Genomic DNA, 23319 nt, shown 5'->3' on the forward strand with positions numbered 1-23319 from the left:
TCAGTGGAAATTGGTAAGAGGGTTGCCACAGGTTTACTAGTCTCCCCAAAGGATGGGTTCCAGGGATGTAGGAAATGGATATGTGGCTATGCTGTGCTGAAAAGGGAGTGCACATGTTAAGCAGAGAAAGTGTGAATTGCTGGGCTATTACTGTGCTAATTTAGAAATTCCTGCTGAGAAAAAGACCTAGCCTCTCCACATCTTCAGGACCGACTATCACACAAAGTCAAAGAATTTGGCAAGTCTCAAGATACACTTATCAGGGGTCCTCAAACTGAAGTTCTCAGAAAATTTTTAGTGAGTGGACTTTGAGGTATCTCTGGGACCATGAAGATTGTGTCTCCATCCAAGAGGAGGTTGGAAAGTAGCCCCCCTGACAGAGACTATTTGGTGTCACTAAGGATGGAGGAACTCTCAAGGCATATAGGTAGTTTCAAAGTTCGTGAAGCTGAGGCTTACACCACTTCCCTCAGAAATAGTGACACACTGGTCTGGCAGACATCAAATGGTTATAGTTTCTAGGCTCCTTAAGTAATTGTCCAGTGACAGTTTAGCTCAAAGAACAGTTCTATGGGTTGAGGAATGCTGGAGACACAAGAAACGCACAAGTTGGTCTTTACAGGCTAACTTTCCTCTCTGTTCACATTTAGTTTATTGGGACATCTCCAAGAAAGAACCTACCTCAGACAGGAAGAGACAAAGGACTGTTTCTCCAAGAAGAGACCCAAATAAGTACCTTGACTCAGCTGTTGCTAGAGACTCAACAACCAGAGCAGCCAATGCCCAGTGAAGTGGGCGGGGTAAGTGAGTAAGAGTGGAATGTTGGCTCCCAGGGTTCCAGGAAGGAAGTACATCACAAAGGGGATGTACCAAATGTTCCCCCACCCCCTCAAAAAATAGTATCATCCATCTCCCTAGCATTGGCTACTCCTAGATCTGTTTAGCTGTTGAAATGTGCATTCCTCTAAATGCCTAGGCCTTCCCTTACCCTCTACTGTGCAGTTGTTTATCTTAAAAAATGGCTACCCACTTCAAACCTTTCTCCTCTTGTCTTCCTTAGTCATTCTAACTTGGGATATCTTTACAATAAACTCATAAAGTTTAAATTATTTATTAAAGGAAACTATTAGAGCTGAAATTATTCCTATATGTTCTACAGACATAGATCAAGAGCGTGTTTTCTATTAATACTCTTAGGAATAATAGCCAAACAGTCTGCCTGTGATTAGAGTTTACAGGTGCTCTTTAAAGGGGTCACAGGTGCTTCTGTTAGGAAGGCTTCTCTACTCAAATAGTTTGTGCCTTCATGGGCCCCTTAATACTCTCTAGACTTTGCATTCTGTGGACTGCTCTGTCAATAATGCCCTGCACAGAGTGACTGAGACTTTTCTTCTGGCAAAGAAATGGTCCATGGACTTTGGGACCAGCATTAAGACTTTCACTGCATATTCTCCTTATCTTTTCTTCTTAATCATTTATAAAAATTAATTTTTAGTCATTTTACAAAGGAATGGCTTCCCCCACAGCCCACAACCAGCATTATCCTAAATGGAGAAGAATGTGAAGCAATCCCTCTAAAAACATAAGTCAGGGCTATCCACTGTCCCCACTCCTTTACCCTAGAGTCCATGTAACAATAACTGCAGACAAAGCTACTTCATTTTAATCAACAGATCAATCAATTAATAAAATACTATAATGTTAAGCAAATATGCACCAAACTCTGGTGCACCCAATTTTATAAAAGCATATTAAAGGAATTAAAACCCCAGATTGACACAGACGTAATAATAGGAGGCAATTTCAGCACTCCAGTTTCTTCTGTAGATGGGACATCTGGATCAAAAATAAATTAATAAACAGAAACTTCAGAATTAAATGACCTCTTGTATCAAATGGACCTAAGAGATATCTACAGAGTAGTAAACCCAAACGCCGAGAATACACAAATATGCATTCTACTCAGCAGCACAATGGGGCTTCTCCACAGTGGAGCCCATGCTGCAACACAAGCCTTAATAAATACAGAAAAACTGAAGTAATTCCATGTATCCTGCCCAGCCAGTGTGCCATACCCTTAAAATCAACAGTAAACAAATCTCTACTAAGTATATACACTCATGGAGATTAACAATTCATTATTGAATAATGAATGGGTCATATAAGAAATTTAATATTTCTGGAACTAAATAAAACAAGCAGAGCACAACAAAACATTTGGGAAACAGTAAAAGCATTTTTGAAGAGATTTATTTATTTCGTGTATGTGAGTACACTGCAGCTGTCTTCGGACACACCAGAAGAGGGCATCAGATCCCATTACAGATGGTTGTGAGCCACCATATGGTTGCTGGGAATTGAACTCAGGACCTCTGGAAGAGCAGTCTGAGCTCCTTTTTTTTTTAAAGATTAATTTATTTGTTTGACATGAGTACACTGCAGCTGTCTTCAAACACAGCAGAAGAGGGCATCAGATACCATTACAGATGGTTGTGAGCTACTATGTAGTTGCTGGGAACTGAACTCAGGACCTCTGGAAGAACAGTCAGTGCTCTTAACCACTGAGCCGTCTCTCCAGACCCACAGTAAAAGCATTTTTAAGAGGGAAGTTATAGCCCTAAGTGTCTGCATTTTTAAAAAAGAGTGCAAACAAATTACCTATTATGCAACACAAGAACTTGAAAAAAACAAAAACTAGCCAAATTCAAACTCAGTAGATACTAGAAATAATATTTTTTTTAAAAATCAGGTGAAGGATTAGAGAGACGTTTCAGTGGTGAAGAGCACTGACTGACTGACTGCTCTTCCACGGGTCCTGAGTTCAAGTTCCACCACCCACATGGTGGCTCACAACCATCTGTAATAGGATCTGATTCCCTCTTCTTGTGTGTCTGAAGACAGAGCACTCATGTATATGAAAAAAATGAGCTGGGCAGTGGTGGCGCATGCCTTTAATCCCAGCACTTGGGAGGCAGAGGCAAGCAGATTTCTGAGTTCGAGGCCAGCCTGGTCTACAGAGTGAGTTGCAGGACAGCCAGAGATACACAGAGAAACCCTGTCTCAAATAAATAAATAAATAAATAAATAAATAAATTTTTTTATAAAAATTAGGTGATACTGTCTGGCACAGGAAAGGAAGCCAACTATCCAGGCCTAGTGAGGTCATGGATCTGAGGAGAACCTATATTGCAACTTTATTAAGTCAGCATGAAACCTACCTATATTTTTTCATTAATTTATTTATTCTCTTTACATCCAGATTCTGCCCCTGTCCTCATGGTCCTCCCCCTCATACAGTCACTTCTTCCAACCCATTCCCGTTCTCCTTTGAGAGGGTGGATCCACCCTCAGTATCCCCCAACCCTGGCACATCAAGTCTCTGCAGAGCTAGGCACAAGCTTTCCCAATGAGGCTAGACAAGGCAACCCTGTTGTGGAACAGATTCCACAGACAGGCAGTAGATTTAGGGACAGTCCCTGCTCCAGTTGTTAGGGGACCCATATGAAGACCAAGCTGCACATGTGCTACATATGAGCACAGAGGCCTAGGTCCAGCCCGTGTATGTTCTTTGGTTGGAGGTTCAGTCCCTGGGATCCCCAAGGATCCAGGTTAGTTGCCTCTGTAGGTCTACCTGTGGAGTTCCTATCCCCTTCAGGGTCTTCAATCCTTCCCCTACCTCCCTACCTCTTCCATAAGAGTCCCCGACCTCCATCCATTGTTTGGCTGGATGTCTCTACATGTTACAGTCAGCTGCTGGATGGAACCTCTCAGAAAACTGTTGTGCTATGTTCCTGTCTGCAAGCATAACAGAGTATCATTAATGGTGTCAGGGATTGGTGCTTGCCCACGGGATGGGTCTCAAGTTGGGCTGATAATTGGTTGGCCTCAGTCTCTGCTCCATCTTTGTCCCTGCATTTCTTGTAGACAGGACAAATTTTGGGTTGAAAGTTTTGTTGGTGGGTTGGTGTCCTTATCCCTCCACTAGGGGTCCTGCCTGGCTACAGGAAGTGGCCACTTCAGATTCTATATCCCCACTGCTAGAAGTCTCAACTAAGGTTACCCCCATAAGACTCCTGGGATCCTCCTCCATCCTAGGTCTCTTGTAAGTCTTAGAAGAGATCACCCCATCCCCCTACCCTTGCCAGCTGCCAATTTCCATGCATTCTCCTGGCCCTCTAGCCCTCTCTCCTGTCTCTCCCCACATCTGATCTTGACCCCCCCTTTCCCCTCCCCATCCCTTTTTCCTCCCAGTTCCCTCCTTCCGTTTGCCTCCTATGACTATTTTATTCCCTTTTCTATGTGAGGTTCAAGTGTCCTCACTTGGCCCTTCCTTCTTGTTTAGCTTCTTGAGGTCTGTGGAGTGTAACGTTGGTTTCCTGTATTTTATGGGTAATATCCACTTATAAGTGAGTACATAGCATGTATGTCCTTTTGGGTCTGGATTACCTCACTCAAGATGATATTTTCTTTTTTAAATTAATTATTTTATTTATTTACCTCCCGAATGTTTCTCCCCTCCCAATCCACCCTTCCCCTCCCTTCTACTCTTCCCTCTCCACCCCCTCTCCATTCTCCTTCCCTGGGGCATCATATCTCTACAGGATTAGGTGCATCCTCTCCCACTGAGGCCAGACAAGGCAATCCTCTGCTACATATATGGGGGTGAGGGGGCTTGGACCAGCCCATGTGTGCTTTTTGGTTTTGGTTCAGTCTCTGGGAACTCTGATGGGTCCAGGTTAGTTAACAGTGTTGTTCTTCCTATGGGGTTGCCATCCCCTTCAGCTCCTTCAGTCCTTCCCCTAACTCTTCCATAGGGGTCCTTGACTTCAGTCCAATGCTTAGCTGTGTTTATCTACATCTGTCTCAGTCAGCTGCTGGTAGAGCCTCTCAGAGGACAGCCATGCTAGACTCCTGTCTGCAAGCACAACATGGCATCAGTAGTAGTCAGTGTTTGGTGATTACCCATGGGATGGATCCAAGTTGGGCCAGTCACTGAGCAACCTTTCCCTCCGTTTCTTCTCCATTTTTGTTCCTTCATTTCTTTTAGACAGGAACAATTCTGGGTTAGTGACCCCATCCCTCCACTGGGGGCCCTGTCTACCTACTGGAGGTGGTCTTGTCAGATTCCATCTCCCCAGAGTTAGGCATTTTGGCTAAGATCCCCACATTGAGTCCTGAGTGCCTCTCACATCCCAGGTCGCTGGGACTTTCTAGAGGTGCCACCATCCCCCCCACCCCCCAGCAGTAGCATATTTCCATTCTCCTGGCTCTCTGGGCCTATCTTCCACCCCACCATATCTGATCCTGCCCCCCCTTTTCCCTCCTCTGCCCCTCTCCCTCCTAGGTCCCTCCCCCTCTCTGCCTTTAGTGATTATTTTGTTCCATCTTCTAAGTGGGATTGAAGCATCCTCACTTGGTCCTTCCATCTTATTAATCTTCTTAATGTCAGTGGGTTGTGTCATGGGTATTCTGTATTTTTGGCTAATATCCACTTACTAGTGAGTATGTAGCATGCATGTCCTTTTGGGTCTGGGTTACCTCATTTGGGATGATATTTTCTAGTGCCATCCATCTGCCTGCAAATTCATGGTGTCTTTGTTTTTAATAGCTGAATAGTATTCAATTGTGTAAATGAACCACATTTTCTGTATCCATTCTTTGGCTGAGGGACATCTGGTTTGTTTCCAGTTTCTGGCTATTACAAACAATGCTGCTATGAACATAGTGGAGCTTGTGTCCTTCTGGTATGGTATGGCATCTTTTGGGTGTATGCCCAGGAGCTGTAATGCTGGGTCATCAGGTAGAACTATTTCCAAATTTCTGAGAAACCACCAGATTTATTTCCAGAATGTTTACACAAACTAATTACATTCTGACAGGTGTAAGATGGAGTCATTACGTGTGTCCTCTTGATTATTTCCTTTAAGATAGTGTGTGACACTTCTTTAATCTGTGATCCCTTCTTCTCAGCTTCCAGATCACGTCAGTGTACAGGTCTGTGGAGCCATGCCTACCTTCTCTCCTATTTTATTACATAATTCATCATAACTTTTTATAAACTGCAGACACTGAAAATGTACTGCAGAATATTGTTACTTGGGACAGAGAGAGAGATGGCTCAGCCAGAAAGACTCTTCACATAGCAAGCCTGACCATCTGAGTTGGGTCCTTTGAACCCATATAAAGATGGAAAGAGAGAAACAGCTACACAAATTTATTGTCTGGCATGCACATAGTGGCACATGCACACACATAAGCACATCAGAAACACATGTAGTGGTAGTCATTAATAATAATAAGTGATTTTAAGACCCACTAGAACTTCGGCCCCTTCTCCAACTGTATTTGGTACTTATCATCATCCTACCTACTTCTGATGGACTCCTCATTGCCAAGCTTCTAGTGACATTAGTCACTAGGTAAGTCACTGATAAGATTCTTATCTTCTATAGAAGGAAAGTTTTTGCCTTCCACATATGGATGAGAACATTGTGGTTTCTGCCTTCCTGTGCCTGCTGTATCCAACAAACATCTGACCCCTCATCACTATAAAGGATATCCTTTTCAGTCAAGATGCCTGAGGAGGTTAAAGGCAGCTCCTTTCTTCTTCACATCAGGGCCAAGTGAACAGGATTTCATTCGGAAAATATCTGGAAGGCATTTCACATAATATTCTACTACAATAATAAAGAATGCATATTATTATAGATAACAAGATACTGGCAAACATAGATACTACCTTCAGTTTGAGTGTGCACTGTCCTGTATCTCATGCTACATACAGTGACATTTCATCCTCTATACTCACATGCAGACAGTGATTTTCCATGTTTTATAGAGATAACAGGGGGAGAGGGAGGGAGAGGGAGAGTTGTGCAGGTGTTGTCTTCAGCAGTAGGGTCTTGCTGTCAGTTTAGAATGCAGTCTATACTCTTAGCAACCAGCTGGGCTGTTTGGGGATTCCCATAAGACCCCTTTGGCCAACAACAGAATTAGATCTAACCCAATCCTGGTACCAGAAGTTTCATTTGATGGCAAGAGATGGCCAGTTGCTACTCTGTCTTTTCTATTATAAGGATACCACTCAAATGCCCCTTCATTTTAGTTGCCTTTCCCTGTATTCCCTCACACAACTTTTATCCCCTCTCCCTCCCCTCTTGACCCTTCCCTGCTAGCTCTGTACATCTATCAGTAATTATTTATTCTGTCCCTCTTTCCTAATGAGATGCAGCTGTCCCCTCTGGTCGCTTATACTACACCTACCCTCTGTGTTCTTGGATATCACTAATTTCACAGCTAATACACACATGCAAGTGAATATATAGCATATCTGTCTTCTGGATCTGGAAGACCTCACTCATATATTCCTAAGTTCCGTCCATTTGCCTGCAAATTACATGATGTCATTTTCTAAGAGCTGAGTAATACCCCATTGTGTTAATGTACCATATTTCCTTTATCCATTCTTCTGTTGAAGGACATCTGGTTTGTTTTCAAGTTCTGGCTATTATGAATAGCAATTAACACAGTTGAGTAAGTGTCCTTATGGTAGGATGGAGCATCCTTTGGGTATACACCCCAGAGTGATACACCTGGATTTTGAGGTAGATCGGCTCCCACCTTTCTGAGGTACTATCACCCTGATTTCCATAGTGGCTGTACAAGTTTGCACTCCCACCAGCAATGGATAAGTCGTCCTCTTTATTCCATGAGCTGTTGTTTGTTTTGTTAATCTTAGCCATTCTGACTGGTGTAAGATGGAACCTCATAGTTTGGATCTGCATTTTCCTGATGGCTAAAGATGTTGAAGATTTCTTTAAGTGTTTCTCAGCCATGTGAGTTTTATCTACTGAGAGTTCTGTTTAGATCTGTATCCCATTTTTAATTGGACTATTTGGTTTTCTGATTGCAAGTTTCTTGAATTCCTTATATATTTTGGATATTAGCCCTCTATCATATGTGGAGTGGATGAAGATCTTTTCCCATTCTCTGGCCTTCCACTTTGTCTGAATGACTGTGTCCTTTGCCATAGAGAAGCTCTCAGCTTCCTTGGGTCCCACTTATTAATTGTTGATCTAAAAGCCTGTGGTGTTCTGTTCAGAAAGTCTTCTCCTGTGACACTGAGTTCAAGGGTATTCCCCACTCTTTCTTCTATCAGTGTATCTGGTTTTATGTTGAGGTCTTTGATCATTTGGAGTTGAGTTTTCTGCAGGGTGATAGACGTGGTCTATTTGGATTCTTCTGCATGCAGACATCCAGTTTGCAGTTTGACAGCACCACTTGTTGAAGATGCTATCTTTCCAGTGTTTAATTTTGGCCTCTCTCAAAAATCAGATGTCCATAGGTATGTGGCTTAATGTCTAGGTCTTCAATTCAATTTCATTTATCAACCCGTTTGGTTTTTTATGCCAGAGCCATGCTCTTTTGATTACTATTCCTTTATAGCACACCTTGAAATTGGAAATCATGAGACCTCCGGAAGTTCTTAGGTTGTTCAGGATTGTTTTAGCTATGCTGTGTTTTTTGCGTCTCCCTGTGAACCTGAAGATTGTCCTTCCAATATCTATATAGAATTGTGTTACAATTTTAATGGGTATCTCATTGAATCTGTAGATTGCTTTCAATAGGATGGTCATTTTCACTATGTAAATCTTACCAGTTAATGACCATGGAATATCTTTCCATGCTCTGATATCTTCTTTAATCTTTCTTCAATGGCTTGATGTTTTTATCATCCAAGTCTTTCACTTGCTTGGTTAGAATTACCCCCACAATGTATTCTTTGAGGATATTGTGAAAGGCATTGTTTCCGTGATTTCTTTTTCAATCCTTTTGTCATTTGTGTATATAGGAGGGCTACTGATGTTTGTGGGTAAGTCAGATAATTTGCTGAATATGTTGATGTGCTGTAGGAGTTTCCTGGTAGAATTTTTAGGGTCACTTATGTATACTATCATATCATCTGCAAATACAGATACTTTGACTTCTTCCTTTCCGGCTTATTTTCCCTCGATCTCCTTCAGTTGTCTTCTTATTGGTGTAGCTAAGGCTTCAAGTACTATACTGAACAAGCATGGAGAGAGTGGACAACCTTGTCTTGTTTCTGACCTTAGTGGAATTGCTTTGAGTTTAAACTGCTTTTATTATGTTGAGGTATGCTCCTTGTATACCATAATAAAAGTCTCCAGTACTTTTATTATTAAATGGTGTGGATTCTGTCAGAGATCTTTTCTGCATCAAATGTAGTTTTTATCTTTCAGTTTGTTCATATGGTGGATTACATTTATCTATTTATGTATGTTTAACTATGCTTACATTTCTAAGATGAAGCCTACCTGATCATGGTCCTTGATCTTTTTGATGTGTTCTTAGATTTGGTTGCAAGTATCTTATTGAGTATTTTTGCCTGTCTGTTTTTATAGGGGAAATTAGTCTGTAATTCTCTTCTGTTGTGAGTTTTTATGTACTTTGGGTATCAGAGTAACTGTGGTCATAGTTCTGTGGATTTCCTTTGTTCTGTTGTTATATCTCCCTTTCATTTCTGTTTATTTGAATATTCTCTCCCCACCTAATTAATTAATATGTAAAAGGGTTTGTCCTTTTATAACTTTCCAATGAACTACCTCTTTGTTTCATGGATTCTTTGTTTTGTTTTATTTCTGTCCTATCAGTTTCATCCCTGTATTAGTTAGGGTATTACTGCTGTGAACAGACACCATGACCAAAGCAACTCTTATGAGGACAACTTTTAATTGGGGCTGGCTTACAGGTTCAGAGGTTCCATCCATTATCATCCAGGTGGGAGCATGGCTGCGTCCAAGGCAGGTTTTTCAAGACAGGGTTTCTCTGTGTAGCCCTGGCTGTCCTGGAACTCACTCTGTAGACCAGGCTGGCCTCGAACTCAGAAATCCACCTGCCTCTGCCTCCCAAGTGCTGGGATTAAAGGTGTGCACCACCATGGTCCGGAGAGCTGAGAGTTCTAGGTCTTCATCTAAAGGCTAACAGAATACTCACTTCCAGGAAACTAAGACTACAGTACTAAAGCCCACACCCACAGTGACACAGCTACTCCAACAAGTCCACACCGTCTAATAATGCCAACCCCTGGGCAAAGCATATGCAAACCATCACAAGCACTGAGTTTGATTATTTCTTGCCATGTACTCCTTCGGGTGCGATTTTCTCTTGTTGTTCTAGACTTTTCAGTTGTGCATTTAAGTTCCTAGTATGAGATCTCTTTATGTTTTTTATATAAACATTTAATGCTATGAACTTCCCCTTTAGAACTGCCTTCATTGTATCCCATAAGTTTGGGTATGTTGTGTATTCACTTTCTTTTTTTTAAGATTTATTTATTTATTTTATGTACACTGTTGCTGTCTTCAGGCACATCAAAAGAGGGCATCAGACCCCATTACAAATGATTGCGAGCCACCATGTGGTTGCTAGGAATTGGTCTCAGGACTTCTGGAAGAGCAGCCAGTGCTGTTAACCGCTGAGCCATCTCTCCAGCTCGTGTATTCATTGTCAATCAGTTCTGGAAAGTCTTTAATTTCTTGAATACTTGATCACCAGGGAGTGGCACTATATAAGAAAGATTAGGAAGTATGGCCTTGTTGAGGAAAGTGTGCCACTGGGAATAGGCTTTCAGAGTTCAGATGCCCACACCACGCCCACTATCTTGCTCTTTCCTGTCTTTGTCTTAGTTACAGTTCTATTACTATGAAGAGACACCCTGACCAAGACAACACTTACAAAACTCAGGCAGCCTGTGGATCAGGCTAGAACACTCTCAGCTACTGCTTTAGCAATATACCTTCCCACAGTGGTAATGGACTAACCCTCTGTATTTTATACGTGTTGTCTTGGTCATGGTGTGTCTTATAGTAATAGAACAGTAACTAAACCAAAGACAAAAACATGGCCACCAAATTTTTTGCCTCTGAGTAAAGTTGACTTCGTTGTGAAAAAAAAGGTAAAAATAAGAAAAATCTTTAATTTTGTATTGTTTTCCAAGGCAAGGAGTACTTAGGAATGCACAGGAAAACAATATTTTGAGAACCTGGAGTCTAGATCTCTTTCCCAGCCAAGACTGTGTTCCTGGAGAACATCCATGCATATTGTGCCCCCTGCTGGACACGTTCTTATTTGCAGTCACCTCACAACCAGCACAGAAAGGCTCTGGACAATGCAGAGAACAAGGTCAGGGACTCATGTCTGCCCTCTAGGTGCTGAATAGAACCAGGCAGAACCTGCAGAGGTGCCCCTGAGACAAACTGAACCCAGCTACTTGGAACCACTTGGCACCTGCACTTTAGCCTCCAGAGACACCACCACACGAGAGTTTCAGTCCTCTGAAACATCACCATCTTTTGGAACAATGAAACTGTCCCTGGAGGATAAAGACTCCAGCAATCACCCACAACAGCCCTGCTGAGGGCCCAGCTGCCTGAGTCCCCTGTGTTCTCTGTCTGCTGTGGCTCCCACAGCTGCCTCAGCTGCCCAGACAAATTAACAAACTGTTTAGAATGGTGATCTGACTGGAGAATCTGGGAGGGGAGGCCAGATGGAGGAAGTGGGAGAAGGAAGATAAAAAAGAGGGGAGTAGAAGACACCCTGCTGGTCCCCTCCCTGAAGCCCTGAAGGCTCTTTGCCACCTCTTCAGAGGAGGGTTACAATACATCAATTCATCCTGATCCCTCCCAGGAGTACCTGGCAGCCTGGATCTTAGCTGATTCTAGAAGTAGTCAAGTTGACAACCAAGACTAGCCACCACAGAACCAGTAGCCAATACTAAACTCCTATTTCTAGTTTGCAACCTGAAAGAATTCTCCTTCATTGCACATTTAATTTGCTCCTCTTAGTGTCTTTATTACTTACATTTTTTGACAAAAGACTTCTTTTACCAAACTTGAATCGGTTCTTTCTCATGCCCCAATCTTACACTCTCATTATCTTGTGACTCTCCAGTTTTGAACCTACATATGTGTTGGGTAGGTGTGGTAGCCTGACTGTAATCCCAGTCCTCCAAACAGACACAAAGAACTGCAATATCGACATCTAGGTAACTAGCCAAGTCAGTGAGTTCTGGCTTCAGTTGTAGAGGACTCAGAATATGAGATAGAAAGAGACCAAGGAATACACTGGACTTCAACATCTGGACTCTACCTAGACCCACATACAAATGCAATCACACCCACAAAAGTCTTGGTCACACATTTGCAAACTCACATTATATACATGCATGCAGTTTTTAAAAAGTGTAATGTGATTTATTTTGTGTGTCTGGCTCTTTTTTTTTTTCACAGTCCATGAAGGCTTTTTATTTATGCTTTACATTTAAAAAAAGAATCCCAGGATTTTCCCTCTGGTATGTTTTCATCTTGCCTCTTCATGGTCCATGATGCCAGCAGAGGTTGTCAACACAATGAAACCAAACTGGCGTGATGGGAGCAGATTGTTCTGCCATTTTTCTAGGTCTTTGAGTTGAACATCAAATCTAGGGCTGATAACTCCACACTTGTTCAACCTGCCCGTGAGGTTCACGACTATCTTCCCAGCTCTGTGGTCATCAATGATCTCGATTTCACCAATGTAGCCATGCTTCAACAACACAGTTAAGTACCAAAGGATGACTTTAGAACACGGCCTGATGAGGACCTGGCATTTGCCCCGCTTTTCGGCGTTATTGATGCTCTTGAGAGCATCCGCCAGAACATTCATTCTCACCGTGGTGACGGTGAGGGAAGATGGCAGAAAGAGAGTAGGAGGGGCAAACGCACCTGTGTCTGGCTCTTTAAGAAAACTGATTGACTCTATAACCTTCAGTGCCTCTTGGAATTCTGGGAACAGGAGAGGATATAAAAGGCCACCAGATGTTGACAGAGGGGAAGTAGGGTCCAAGTGGCAGAAGAGTATGGTCAGAAAGCAGGGTCAGAGAAGACAGTTGGTGCAGGAAGAAAGACGAGTGAGTAGATCCAGAGAAGGGAACACAACTGATGCAGAAGTGATGGAGCAGAGTGAAAAGAGGAGCCAGGTGAGCCAGGAGAAGCCATATTGTTAGGAGACAGTGGGAAGAGAATTGGGCTAAGAGAGTGAGAGGACAGTTGGTGACAAGTGAGCAGGAGAAGCTGAGCTGAGCAGAGAGGCCAGAACACTGGTTATAGTTTGGAGCTGCTAGTATTGGGAAAAGTGGGAGAAGGGACTGTTGTTACAGCACACTGTTGGGGAACTGAGGGAGGAGCGATTGAGAGACTTTGGAAGGGGCTGGCCTGGAAACTGGGGTGGGGGTGGGGGCTGATGTTTGTAAGAAAAGGAGACAGAAGAACCTACAGAATACCAAAAGAAAAAAGCTACAAAAAGTTATCGTGAAGAATTGCTTCTTCTTCTGCAAAAGCTGCAATAGCTCTAGTCTAGTCTAGTCTAGTCTAGTCTAGTCTAGTCTAGTCTAGTCATTACTTAACATCTTTAAGGGTCATGGCACTACATGGGTTCTCTAGCTATTGGCCTTAGCAGGAAGCTTGCCTTGCAATTTGGCTAGAATCATGCTACTGTTCCATGGAACCAAGTTCCCTTCCTTAGCTGATTCTGGATTCCTTGCTTTGTCACTGGTTTGAATGGGAATGGTCCCTGTACGTTCATAGGCTGGGATGCTCCTCGACTACAAGAGAGGGATTAAGTGGTGTGACCTTGTTAGAGTAGATGTCACTGGGGGTGGACTTTAGGGTTTCAAAAATTCAAGGCAGGTTCAGTGTTCAGCAGTCTCAGTCCGTCTCTCTCCCCCTCCTCCTCCCCCTCCCCCTCTCCCTCCCTCTCCCTCCTTCTCCCTATTCCCTATTATCTCTCCCTATCCTCCTCCCTCTCCCCCTACCCCTACCCCCTCTCTTTTTCTCCTTACCTACCTCTCCCTCTCCCCCTCTCTCTACCTCCTTCTCCCTACTCCCTATTCCCTCTCCCTCTCCCCCTGCCCCTCCCTCTCCCCCTGCCACTCCCTCTCCTCTCTGCCTATGGATCAAGATGTAGAATTCTCAGGTCCTTCTCCAGCTGCTATATCTGCCTGTGTCCCACCATGCTCCCTGCCATGATGACACTGAATTAAACTTCTGAAATTGTATGCCAGCCCCAAGTCAGTGTTTGCCTTTATAAGAGTTGCCTTGGTCACGGTGTCTCTTCACAATAGCAGAACACTAAGACAGCTAAAAGCCACTTTTATTTTTGAGCTTTGTACACTTAAATTCATCTGTCCCAACTCCTTCACTGCCTAAGCTTGGCTGTCCTGCATCTTGCTCTGTAGATTGACCTTGAACTCAGAGATCTGCATGCCTGTCTCCTGAGACTAAAGGCATGCACCACTGCACCTGGACTTAAGCTGTTCTTCACCTAGAACTTGCTCTGTCCCAGCCTAGCCTTGAACTCAGAGATCTGCTTGTCTTTATCCCCTGGGATTAAAAGTGTGTACCACCATGCCTGGATGTAAATTTAGCTGGGTAGGATCTTGCCTCAAAGTCCCATTCCTCTTAATCTGACATCTAGAACATGGGATTCAGCTCTGTTCTACTTCCTGTCCCTTTAATTGAACTCTTGAACCGTATATTTTGTATCTTTCCTTTCTCAACTTGCTCCTTTTCTTTAAAATGCTCTTCCTAAGACAGAACTTTAGTAAGCACACAACAGAATTTACACCAGGCTGTTTTGAGACTTCCTGTTTTCAAAGCAATTAATCTAAATCTCTTCACCTAAACTTCAGGGCAGAGTCTTCGGACAATGGCAAAAAGCAGCAACATTCTTCACCAAAATACCACAAAAACAGTCTCTAGGCCACATTCTGAAATTCTTCTCCACTGATCTGTCTTGGGTCATGCCAGCACAGTTCAAATCACTCTCAGTAACAAAGTCTTCCATATTGCCACTAGGTATAGCCCATTAAGCCCCACTTAAAGCATTCTACTGCTTTCCAAATCCAAAGTCCCAAAATCCACATTCTTCCAGACAAAACCATTTTCAGACCTATCACAGCAATACCCCAGTCCCAGGAACTACGTTCTTAGAGTTTTACTGCTGTGAGCAGACACCATGACCAAGGCAAGTCTTATAAAGGACAACATTTTAATTGGGGCTGCCTTGCAGGTTCAGAGGTTCAGTCCATTATCATCCAGGCAGGAGCATGGCAGCATGCAGGCAGGGATGGTGCAGGAGGAGGTGAAAGGTCTACAACTTCATCTGAGGGCTGCTAGCAGAATACTGCTTTCCAGGCCACTAGGATGGGGGTCTTAAAGCCCACACCCACAGTGACACACCTACTCCAACAGGGCAACAGCTACTTCAACAGGGCCACACCTTCTGATAGTGCCACTCCTTGTGCCGAGAATATACAAACCATCACACCCAGGTAGAGTCTCTTCTATCTTCAGGATATAATTGGTCAACACATTGTTTTCATTTGTGTCCTATAGAAGCGTTGCTAAGGGATTAAAACCAGAATCATGGGTACCTTAGAAGTGGCTACACCACAGAGGTAAATCTCCCTCACCCTCTGAAAGCATTAATTACCTAGAGATCCTTCTTAGGGAGGAGTGGGATTTCATAAGCCCCTCTCCCTAGCAACTATTAGCTTTCTACCTATGCTCAGGAATGGGAGAGAGGCTCATAAGTATTCTCCCCTCTCTGTGACAGATTATGAAGGTCCAATCTTCTGGAGGTCATAACAGCTGCTAAGACTTCAGGCATGAAAAGGCTATGTCATGTTCTAGAGGCTTGAGACCACACCTCTCCAACCTCTCCCCTGCCTCTTATATTCTTTCTTTACTTTCTTCCATGGAATTCCCTGGCCCATGGAGGGGATATGCATACTTGATTTATGGCTGTGAATTCTAAAATCACATATTGTCAACACTTTGGCCAGTTAAGAATCTCTGCAGTAGCCAGGCAGTGGTGGTGCATGCCTTTAAGCCCAGCACTTGGGAGGCACAGGCAGGTGGATTTTCTGATTTCAAGGCCAGCCTGGTGTACAGAGTGAGTTCCAGGACAGCCAGGACTAGTCAGAGAACTCTGTCTTGAAAAAGCAAAAAAAAAAAAAAAAACAAACAAAAAAAAAAAAGAAAAAAAAATCTCTGCAATAACTGCTATCAGACACTCCTTTGACAAAATTCAATAGTAGCATTAACTTTTGGGCATAAAAATGAATAATTAGAAGAAATTTTGCCTTATACCCAAATTTGTCATTATAGTGTACTAAGATACACAAAAGTAAACACCAAAATCAGTCCATGGGACCTTTTCCTGATTGTGTGTTGGCATTATCAATGAATTAAGAGTTTTGATCCCAGTCATAATGTTTACTGCTACCACCATCTCCTCTTGACATTTGACCCTTCTTGCCACAATTGGGATGCTGTGTATTTGCTAATAACTAATGGACACTGCTAAACTTGCTAAACCTCAGGGACGATGCTAAAATGCACAAATAGCTTCTCACTAAAAGAATTATCCAGGCCACACCAGCTATAACCCAGAGCTTCAAACATTCTGCCTTGGAAGTAGGTACATCCACATAGGTACCCTGCTAATATATAGATTTATGCAAGCTATGGATGATGTAACAGAGCAGGGAACATATAAATTTCATCTTCTTGACACACACTGTAATAGCTCTATGGATTCCTTTGTTTCTTGAAATATGTCCACTGTATTCATTATGTTCAGACTCTCTCATTCCAAGAGACACTAAACTTGTCATTGTCAGACTACAGGGTTCTTCCTGAAGCTATTTTGCTCATCATTTGTACCTACTGGGTAAAATTGGTGAGTTGGGACCAGATTCTCTAAGAGGAGTCTCTGTGGGACAGGTCTGGTCCAGATACTCTAAGAATGAGGGGTGAAGAGCATCTGGGCGGAGCCTTTGAAGATGAGGGGAAGAAAGAGCCCAATTTGCCAGGCTCTACACTTAAAACAACTCAGCATGCACTAACTGTTCTTTGCATCTCCTTGTACCGACAGTCTCTTCAGTACTGGGAGCCATAAGCTGAGGATACAGCTCAGCACTGGGACCTGACACTCTGGTCCAAATGATGTGATAAAGAGGCTAAGTGAATTTGGACCTTCCAAGAGCAGCCCATGCCAGCCAGTCCAGCAAGCACAGTACCCTTTAAGGCTGGCATCCATACACATAGTCAGTGTCTTTTCCCGGTGGATGTGTACCTACTGAGTATCCTCCAGGAAACAGAACTCAGGTTCAAGCACAGATTGAATTCTGAATAACATGGATACAGAACTTCCAAATGTCTCAGTTGGCACTTGGATCATATAAGTTGTATTCATTGTGTATTTGGTATTTTCATAGATAGTTAGTATCTTGGGATTCCTAATGTATTCAGAACAAATCATATACATTTTAATTCCTATGGGCACACATGAAGAACGTTTAAATATCCATATATGAGTTGAGCTATGGGTCGTAGTCTTCCATTCTGTGTGAGTGTAATACAAAATGGTTAAGGACATATTTTTAGAACCCTAGAACACAAAGTCCATCCCACAGACCTCTGAGCATGCTACTGCAGCTGGGAAGCATTAGTCTGCCATATTGTCATTTGCCTTGGGAGTGATCTTCAGTACTTGACATGTGTGATTGTTCTGATGGCCATTCCGTGAATGTTAGTGCCACAGATGACACGGTAAGGGCACTTCTAGGGAGGGACAAAAATAGCCAGGTTCCAACTTCCATTCATGGATCCCAGTTTCCCTTAAATATAACTTTTCAGCCTGCAACAGGAGGACTACTAATTCTGCTTCAAAGGTAGACTATTTTCTCTTCACATTTCATCCTCAGGACTCTATTTCCTTGATGTGTTAAGGCAGCATGCAAAATAATGGGTTTCACAATGACATATTCCCATATTCTTGGTTTTAATCAGTCCAAGCCCAATCGCTTTGTCCCACTCCCTATCCTCATTTTCCTAGTCTCCTTCTTTCTCCTTGATTGTCCCTGTTACTACTTTCCTGGCCCCTGTATACAGAGTTGCTCTTTGTACCTCTCTAAGGACTCAACTCCCCATCTGTTGGGAGCTGACCTTTAGCAGAAAGGGGCTAGAAAGCAGCTATCCACATGCTAGCCACGCCTCCAAGGCTTATGTCATATCCACGCGCCTACAAGGGGCGTGGCAAAAGTGTATAAATACCCTAGATTTCCCTTCAAATAAAGAGACTTGTTCAGAGACTCGACTTGATCAGAACCTCTGTCTTGTCTCCTTTCCTTGCGTCTCTTCTCTTCATCCTCACTCTCTCTCCCTCTAGACCCTGACCGGAAGACCAGAGTGGCAGTTTTGAAGCCAGGCACAGTGGAGCAGGCCATAACATAGTAACTAACCAGGCTTTTTAAATCTTTTGTCTTCAAGTCAGGTAGAGCAGAGCTGGAACACCCATCTTATCATACCCTTTCTAGTTTCATGTCCCCCCCCAACACAAACTTAAACAAGAACACAAATTTAAACATGGTTATTCATTTGAAGTTAGCCCTGGGCCATCTGTCTTTCTGCATTTGGTTTGTTTCATTGAACACATCCCTTTTTTCAGCACCTCTGACCCCTCTCTGCATCCTCACATAGTGCTGAGGCAAAGGTCTCTTGTCTCTTCCCTCTCCACAGTTCCATTCATCAGAGCCATATCCATAGGAAGCCACATTACCTCCATCATCCCTAGGAGAGGTACATGGGGCCTTATGGCTCCTACATACAAATGGGATATGAAATGGGCATATGCTCACCTCATAGCATCAGCCATGGAACATTAATTAAGTCTAGACCCGACTACAACCTTTCTTATACCAACACAGGTTATGTGTCCCTTGTCTGTAGTGGCCCAGAACCCTAGGTCTTATTTGTACTATCTATGTCCTTCAGATATAAGCCTTAATTCTGCTATTCCATAAGCTCTTCTGCCTTTGCTGTCATTTGGGTCTGACCTTGGACTTGGCTCTGTCTAAGTATCTGCTTCATCTTCTATTCATGTTTGTATAAAATGCTAAATCCCTGTCCGTGCATCTTATCTTTTCTAGAGTGGCACCTTGTCCCCGAGGCCCTGCTGTAAATGTTAGTCAATCTTCAACTATCGAGCCATATCCCAGGCTAAGGAGAAGTATTCTTTTAAAAAAAGAATTATTATTCATTTTAATGTATGTGAGCACACCGTCACTGCCTTCAGACACACCAGAAGAGGGCATCAGATCCCATTACAGATGGTTGTGAGCCACCCTGTGGTTGCTGGGAATTGAACTCAGGACCTCTGGAAGAGCAGTCTGAGCTTTAACTGATGAACTATCTCTCCAGCCCCCGAGAAGCATTCTTTATTGTGAGTATTGGTAAGTACTGCTCACAACACTTTCCCTGTGATGACTCTGTTGTCTTCCTGAACTTGTCCCAGTGTTGCTCCCTAAATTCTGTTCTAGGGACCTAGGTCAATGATAAGATCACTTAGAAATGTATTCAATCACACCATGTATGGTAGTCTACTCTTGTAAGCCCAGTACTCCAGAAGCTGGAGCACAAATAGCACAATTGGGCTATTGGGTGAGTTCCAGTATCGCCTGGGATACATGATTAGAACATGTTTCAGTAAACAAAAATAAACAAAAAGAAGAAGATATTTATTATAGCCCAGGAGAGGCTATGATCCTGACTACTTGGAAGTTGACAGAGGGCAATTGCAAATTTGATGCCGGCCTGGGTGATTTAGTGAAAACTCATCTGAAAGTGACACTCAGTGTGTATGGTAATTTTGATAGTCTGAGTATCTCAGAAAACTCTAGGACATAACAGTAAAAGTTCCACTTTTGGGGCTGGAGAGATAGCTCAGCAGCTTAAGAGCACTGACTGCTCTTTCCGAGGTCCTGAGTTCAAGTCCCAGCAACCACATGGTGGCTCACAACCACCTGCAATGGGGTCTGATGCCCTCTTCTGGTGTGTCTGAAGACAGCAATGGTGAATACATAAAATGAAAGTAAATAAATAAAAAAAATAAGTAAGTTCCACTTTTCCCCATGTGTGAGGACATTTCTGAAAGTAAGCATGTTGTGGGATCTCTCATCTAATCACCAAGTGAATCTGTTGGAGATGTCACATGGTGTTGGTAGTTATGTGGGAGGCAAGAATTTTTGAGGAATTAGCTCACTAAAACCATGTACTTGAGTCTGTTTCTTACCTTGGACCCTTCTTATATTCTTTGTTGGCCACCCTAATCCAAGATGAAGGGAAGAACAGCCTCTCCTGTATGCTGCATGTGTAGGAAAAGCACCCATCAACTGAACCTACAGAAACCGGAAGCCCAGAGTAATCTTTCGACCTTTCCTTCTTTCAGTATTTTGTCAGCACTGAAGCAGTAACTACTAGTCAGTGCAGCTCAGTGGTAGAGCCCTTGCCTCTCCTGCAGGAGGACCTGGCTTCCATCCCTAAAATCAGACATTACAACTTACTCCCAAAAAGCTAAAATTAGAGGGTAAAAAATAACTTTTGATTTTCATAGAAGTGAGCATCTGTTTACACTGAGCCTCAGGGTCTTTGGCAGATGAAGGTCCAATGTGTTGTCAAGCAAAGCCAGATTCTCCCACATCACAGAATTTGGATTTGTCACCTGTGTGCAGACAGGGACCTACAAAACTAAAAACTGAAATGAGATGGTTGTATCTAGACACATTTCTAGTGTAGCATGGAAGGTAACAGGTGGCCCTAGTGATGACTTGCGTATGTGTGTGCAAGACACATGTTAACATGAACAAATAGATGCCTGCTTGGCGATCCTAGGCAAGGGGAGTGTACCTCAGTGCAGGGATGACTGACACATAATGCCTCGGGTAAATACAGGGCACACAAACAGCAATATGCATTAGGTATATACCTTGCTGAATGGAATATTGATAGACTTATTATATTTCCAATTCTTTGGTTTCTTTTGGCATGTTTGCATGGATGTGGTGTGTGTGTGTGTGTTTGTGTGTTGCGCGTGCGCGCACGCCCGTGGGCATACATGCATTCTGTTCCGAGCCACTCCGTGTCCCTTCACCCGCGAAAGAGACTCGAGAGGCACTGTTTGGTGGTTACCACAGTGAGGCTTATTCTTGAATAAGCAGAAGCAGAAAGACCCAAAGCCCGGAAAAGCACTGCTTATATACACCTAGAGTGACCTGTTCACTTCTGATTGGCTGTTCACTCATTACCCATAGTATGCCCCAGGATGGGCAGTGACTTTGGCGAGCTTTTTGTCTTTTGCACCTGCGCAGTCAGTTGTTTACTAGTGGGAGGACAGGATGCCAGCACCATCTTGTAATGGTGAATGTTGTCATGCTCACTGCGGCCCTAACATCTCCCCCTATCTATATATTAAAGATGGAACAGCCTATTGCCTATCAGGGCGGCAACCAACTCAGTGAGGGAAAGCAGAGGCCTGATCCCCTGCAAGATGAGATATTGTAATGGGTTTCTTCTCTCGTAGTAGTGCAATGAGGAATACTTCCCATACCCGTCTCGATGCCTTTTGGCGGGGAAAGGATCCTCCACCCTGGGGCGCCACCAGGGAGGAGGTTTCTTGGCATCAAACCTTTGTGCAATCAGGCATACTTTCGGGAAATCTATCCACACTCGTGGAACATTCCCTGTCGAGTACCCACTCGCAACACCTCTAAATATTCAGGTACCACAGTTATTCAGGCAATGGCTGGCTGGACTTAGACCTCTCATCGACCCAGTGCAATGGGCTGAACCCTTGGGGTGCATCGACTGAGGGTCTCAGTCATCAGCTACTTTCTTAGCTTAGATAGCCAAATTTCAGGGGGAGATGCTTGCTCAAGGCTACGAGTGCTTGGCGATAGCGACCTTGTCACGTTTTTTGTTGGGCTCTGAGCTTACAGTCTAATCATAACATGAACACTGATCCACAACATAGGGCTGCACCAAACAGGCCTATCCCTACCCTTTAAGAAAGAAGGAAAAGGCAGAGGTAAGCCAAGAAGTAAAATTGCCAGGGGTAACGGGGTCCACTCGTGTTCCATCAAGGCTCGAAATCCGGATCTGCAATTGCTGCTGCATCTGGTCCAGCTCCCTAGTCCACTTCCCTTGTAAATAAGCAGAAAGATTATGGCTTTGAACAAATGCATCATTCACAAATCTCAGAGGTGTTATACAAGATGTGGGTTGCTGACACGCAGCTCATTTGAACCACATCTCTGAGCTGCTCCACATGGGCTTGGAGCAAATCAACTCTCTGATTGACAAACAGAATGTCTGATGCCAGGTATGCATCCACTTTCTGTAGAATGGTCAAAGCCTCAAGAGGTCTTTTCTGAAATTTGATTAACAACAGTAGCTGCTGTAACCTGATCAGCCAAGGCTGTGCCGGCTGTCACAGCTGTAGCTGCAGAGATGGTAATAGCAGTGATAAATGGCTGCAATAATGCCAAAGTCTCTTTTATGTCTCAATATTGATGTAGTAGAGGAAAGTTTCAGGATCAGTTTCTACTGGGATGGGCACAAAGATAGGCACGTGCACAAATAAGGCTAGATCTAGTGATCCATTCCAGCATTGTGCTAAAAAGCATGTAACATTCTTACAATCCAAGATATCAGAATTATTTTGAAAGTTGGATAACATAAAGAAAAATGAGGGGTCCACACACACCGACACCAGTTGTGCAGATGCAATTCCTAAACACACTTATTAATTTGAATGTTATTCAAATGGCTAGAGATATTAGATCGTGTAGCTGAAACATTTTGTACTTCATGAAAAATATACATTAACAACAAGACAAAAAGGCAGATACACCTTTTGTTTTAACATTCTAAACAGTGGCTACCAGCACATAATTTAAATTGTGTTGAAGCAGGGTAAAATCAAGAAAATACACATATGATTTAATTATATATACTGTCTTCTCAATAGATGAGACATCTGTAAATATAGTAAATATTAGAAACAAACATCTTTTCTATGGTCTGCATGCATAGTAAATTTAGGAAATATAAAAGCATGCATGGAGGAGAAAAACGTAACATATGATTATCAAATTTGTCTAAAATGTTTGTCATGTAATAGGCCAAATTTAATAATTCAATAACCAATTTACTTGTTATGTGGAATAAAGAATAAAACCTTTTATCTAAAATGTTTTAGGATTTTATCATATAAACTTTATTTTGTAAATGAAAGAAAGACAAATCCATATTAATGGTTTTTTTTGTCAAAGGGCTGTTGTGGGACATATGAGTAGTAACAACACAAAAACAGCCAAAACAATTTATTATAGTCTATATTAATTTATCTGTTGAAAACTAA

At 42.9% G+C, this 23319-nt stretch overlaps 1 protein-coding gene and 1 pseudogene across 6 annotated transcripts in view; one reads left to right on the top strand and one right to left on the bottom strand.

Annotated features, from left to right (window-relative positions):
- The window catches only part of LOC143435525 (uncharacterized), a 230881-nt gene that overhangs the window by 75435 nt on the left and 132127 nt on the right, over nucleotides 1-23319 (top strand). For all 6 annotated transcript variants that reach the window (XR_013105897.1, XM_076918509.1, XM_076918506.1 and 3 more), the window contains one exon: nucleotides 651-800. Coding sequence is in view for 5 of the 6 variants with exons in the window: in XM_076918509.1 (XP_076774624.1) it covers nucleotides 651-800 (150 nt within the window). In the remaining variant the exon portion in view is untranslated. The remainder of the gene's footprint in view (nucleotides 1-650; nucleotides 801-23319) is intronic.
- Nucleotides 12308-12740, bottom strand: LOC117694198 (small ribosomal subunit protein uS8 pseudogene; annotated as a pseudogene).

This window comes from Arvicanthis niloticus, chromosome X, assembly GCF_011762505.2.
Source record: "Arvicanthis niloticus isolate mArvNil1 chromosome X, mArvNil1.pat.X, whole genome shotgun sequence".
Taxonomy (NCBI): Eukaryota; Metazoa; Chordata; class Mammalia; order Rodentia; family Muridae; genus Arvicanthis; species Arvicanthis niloticus.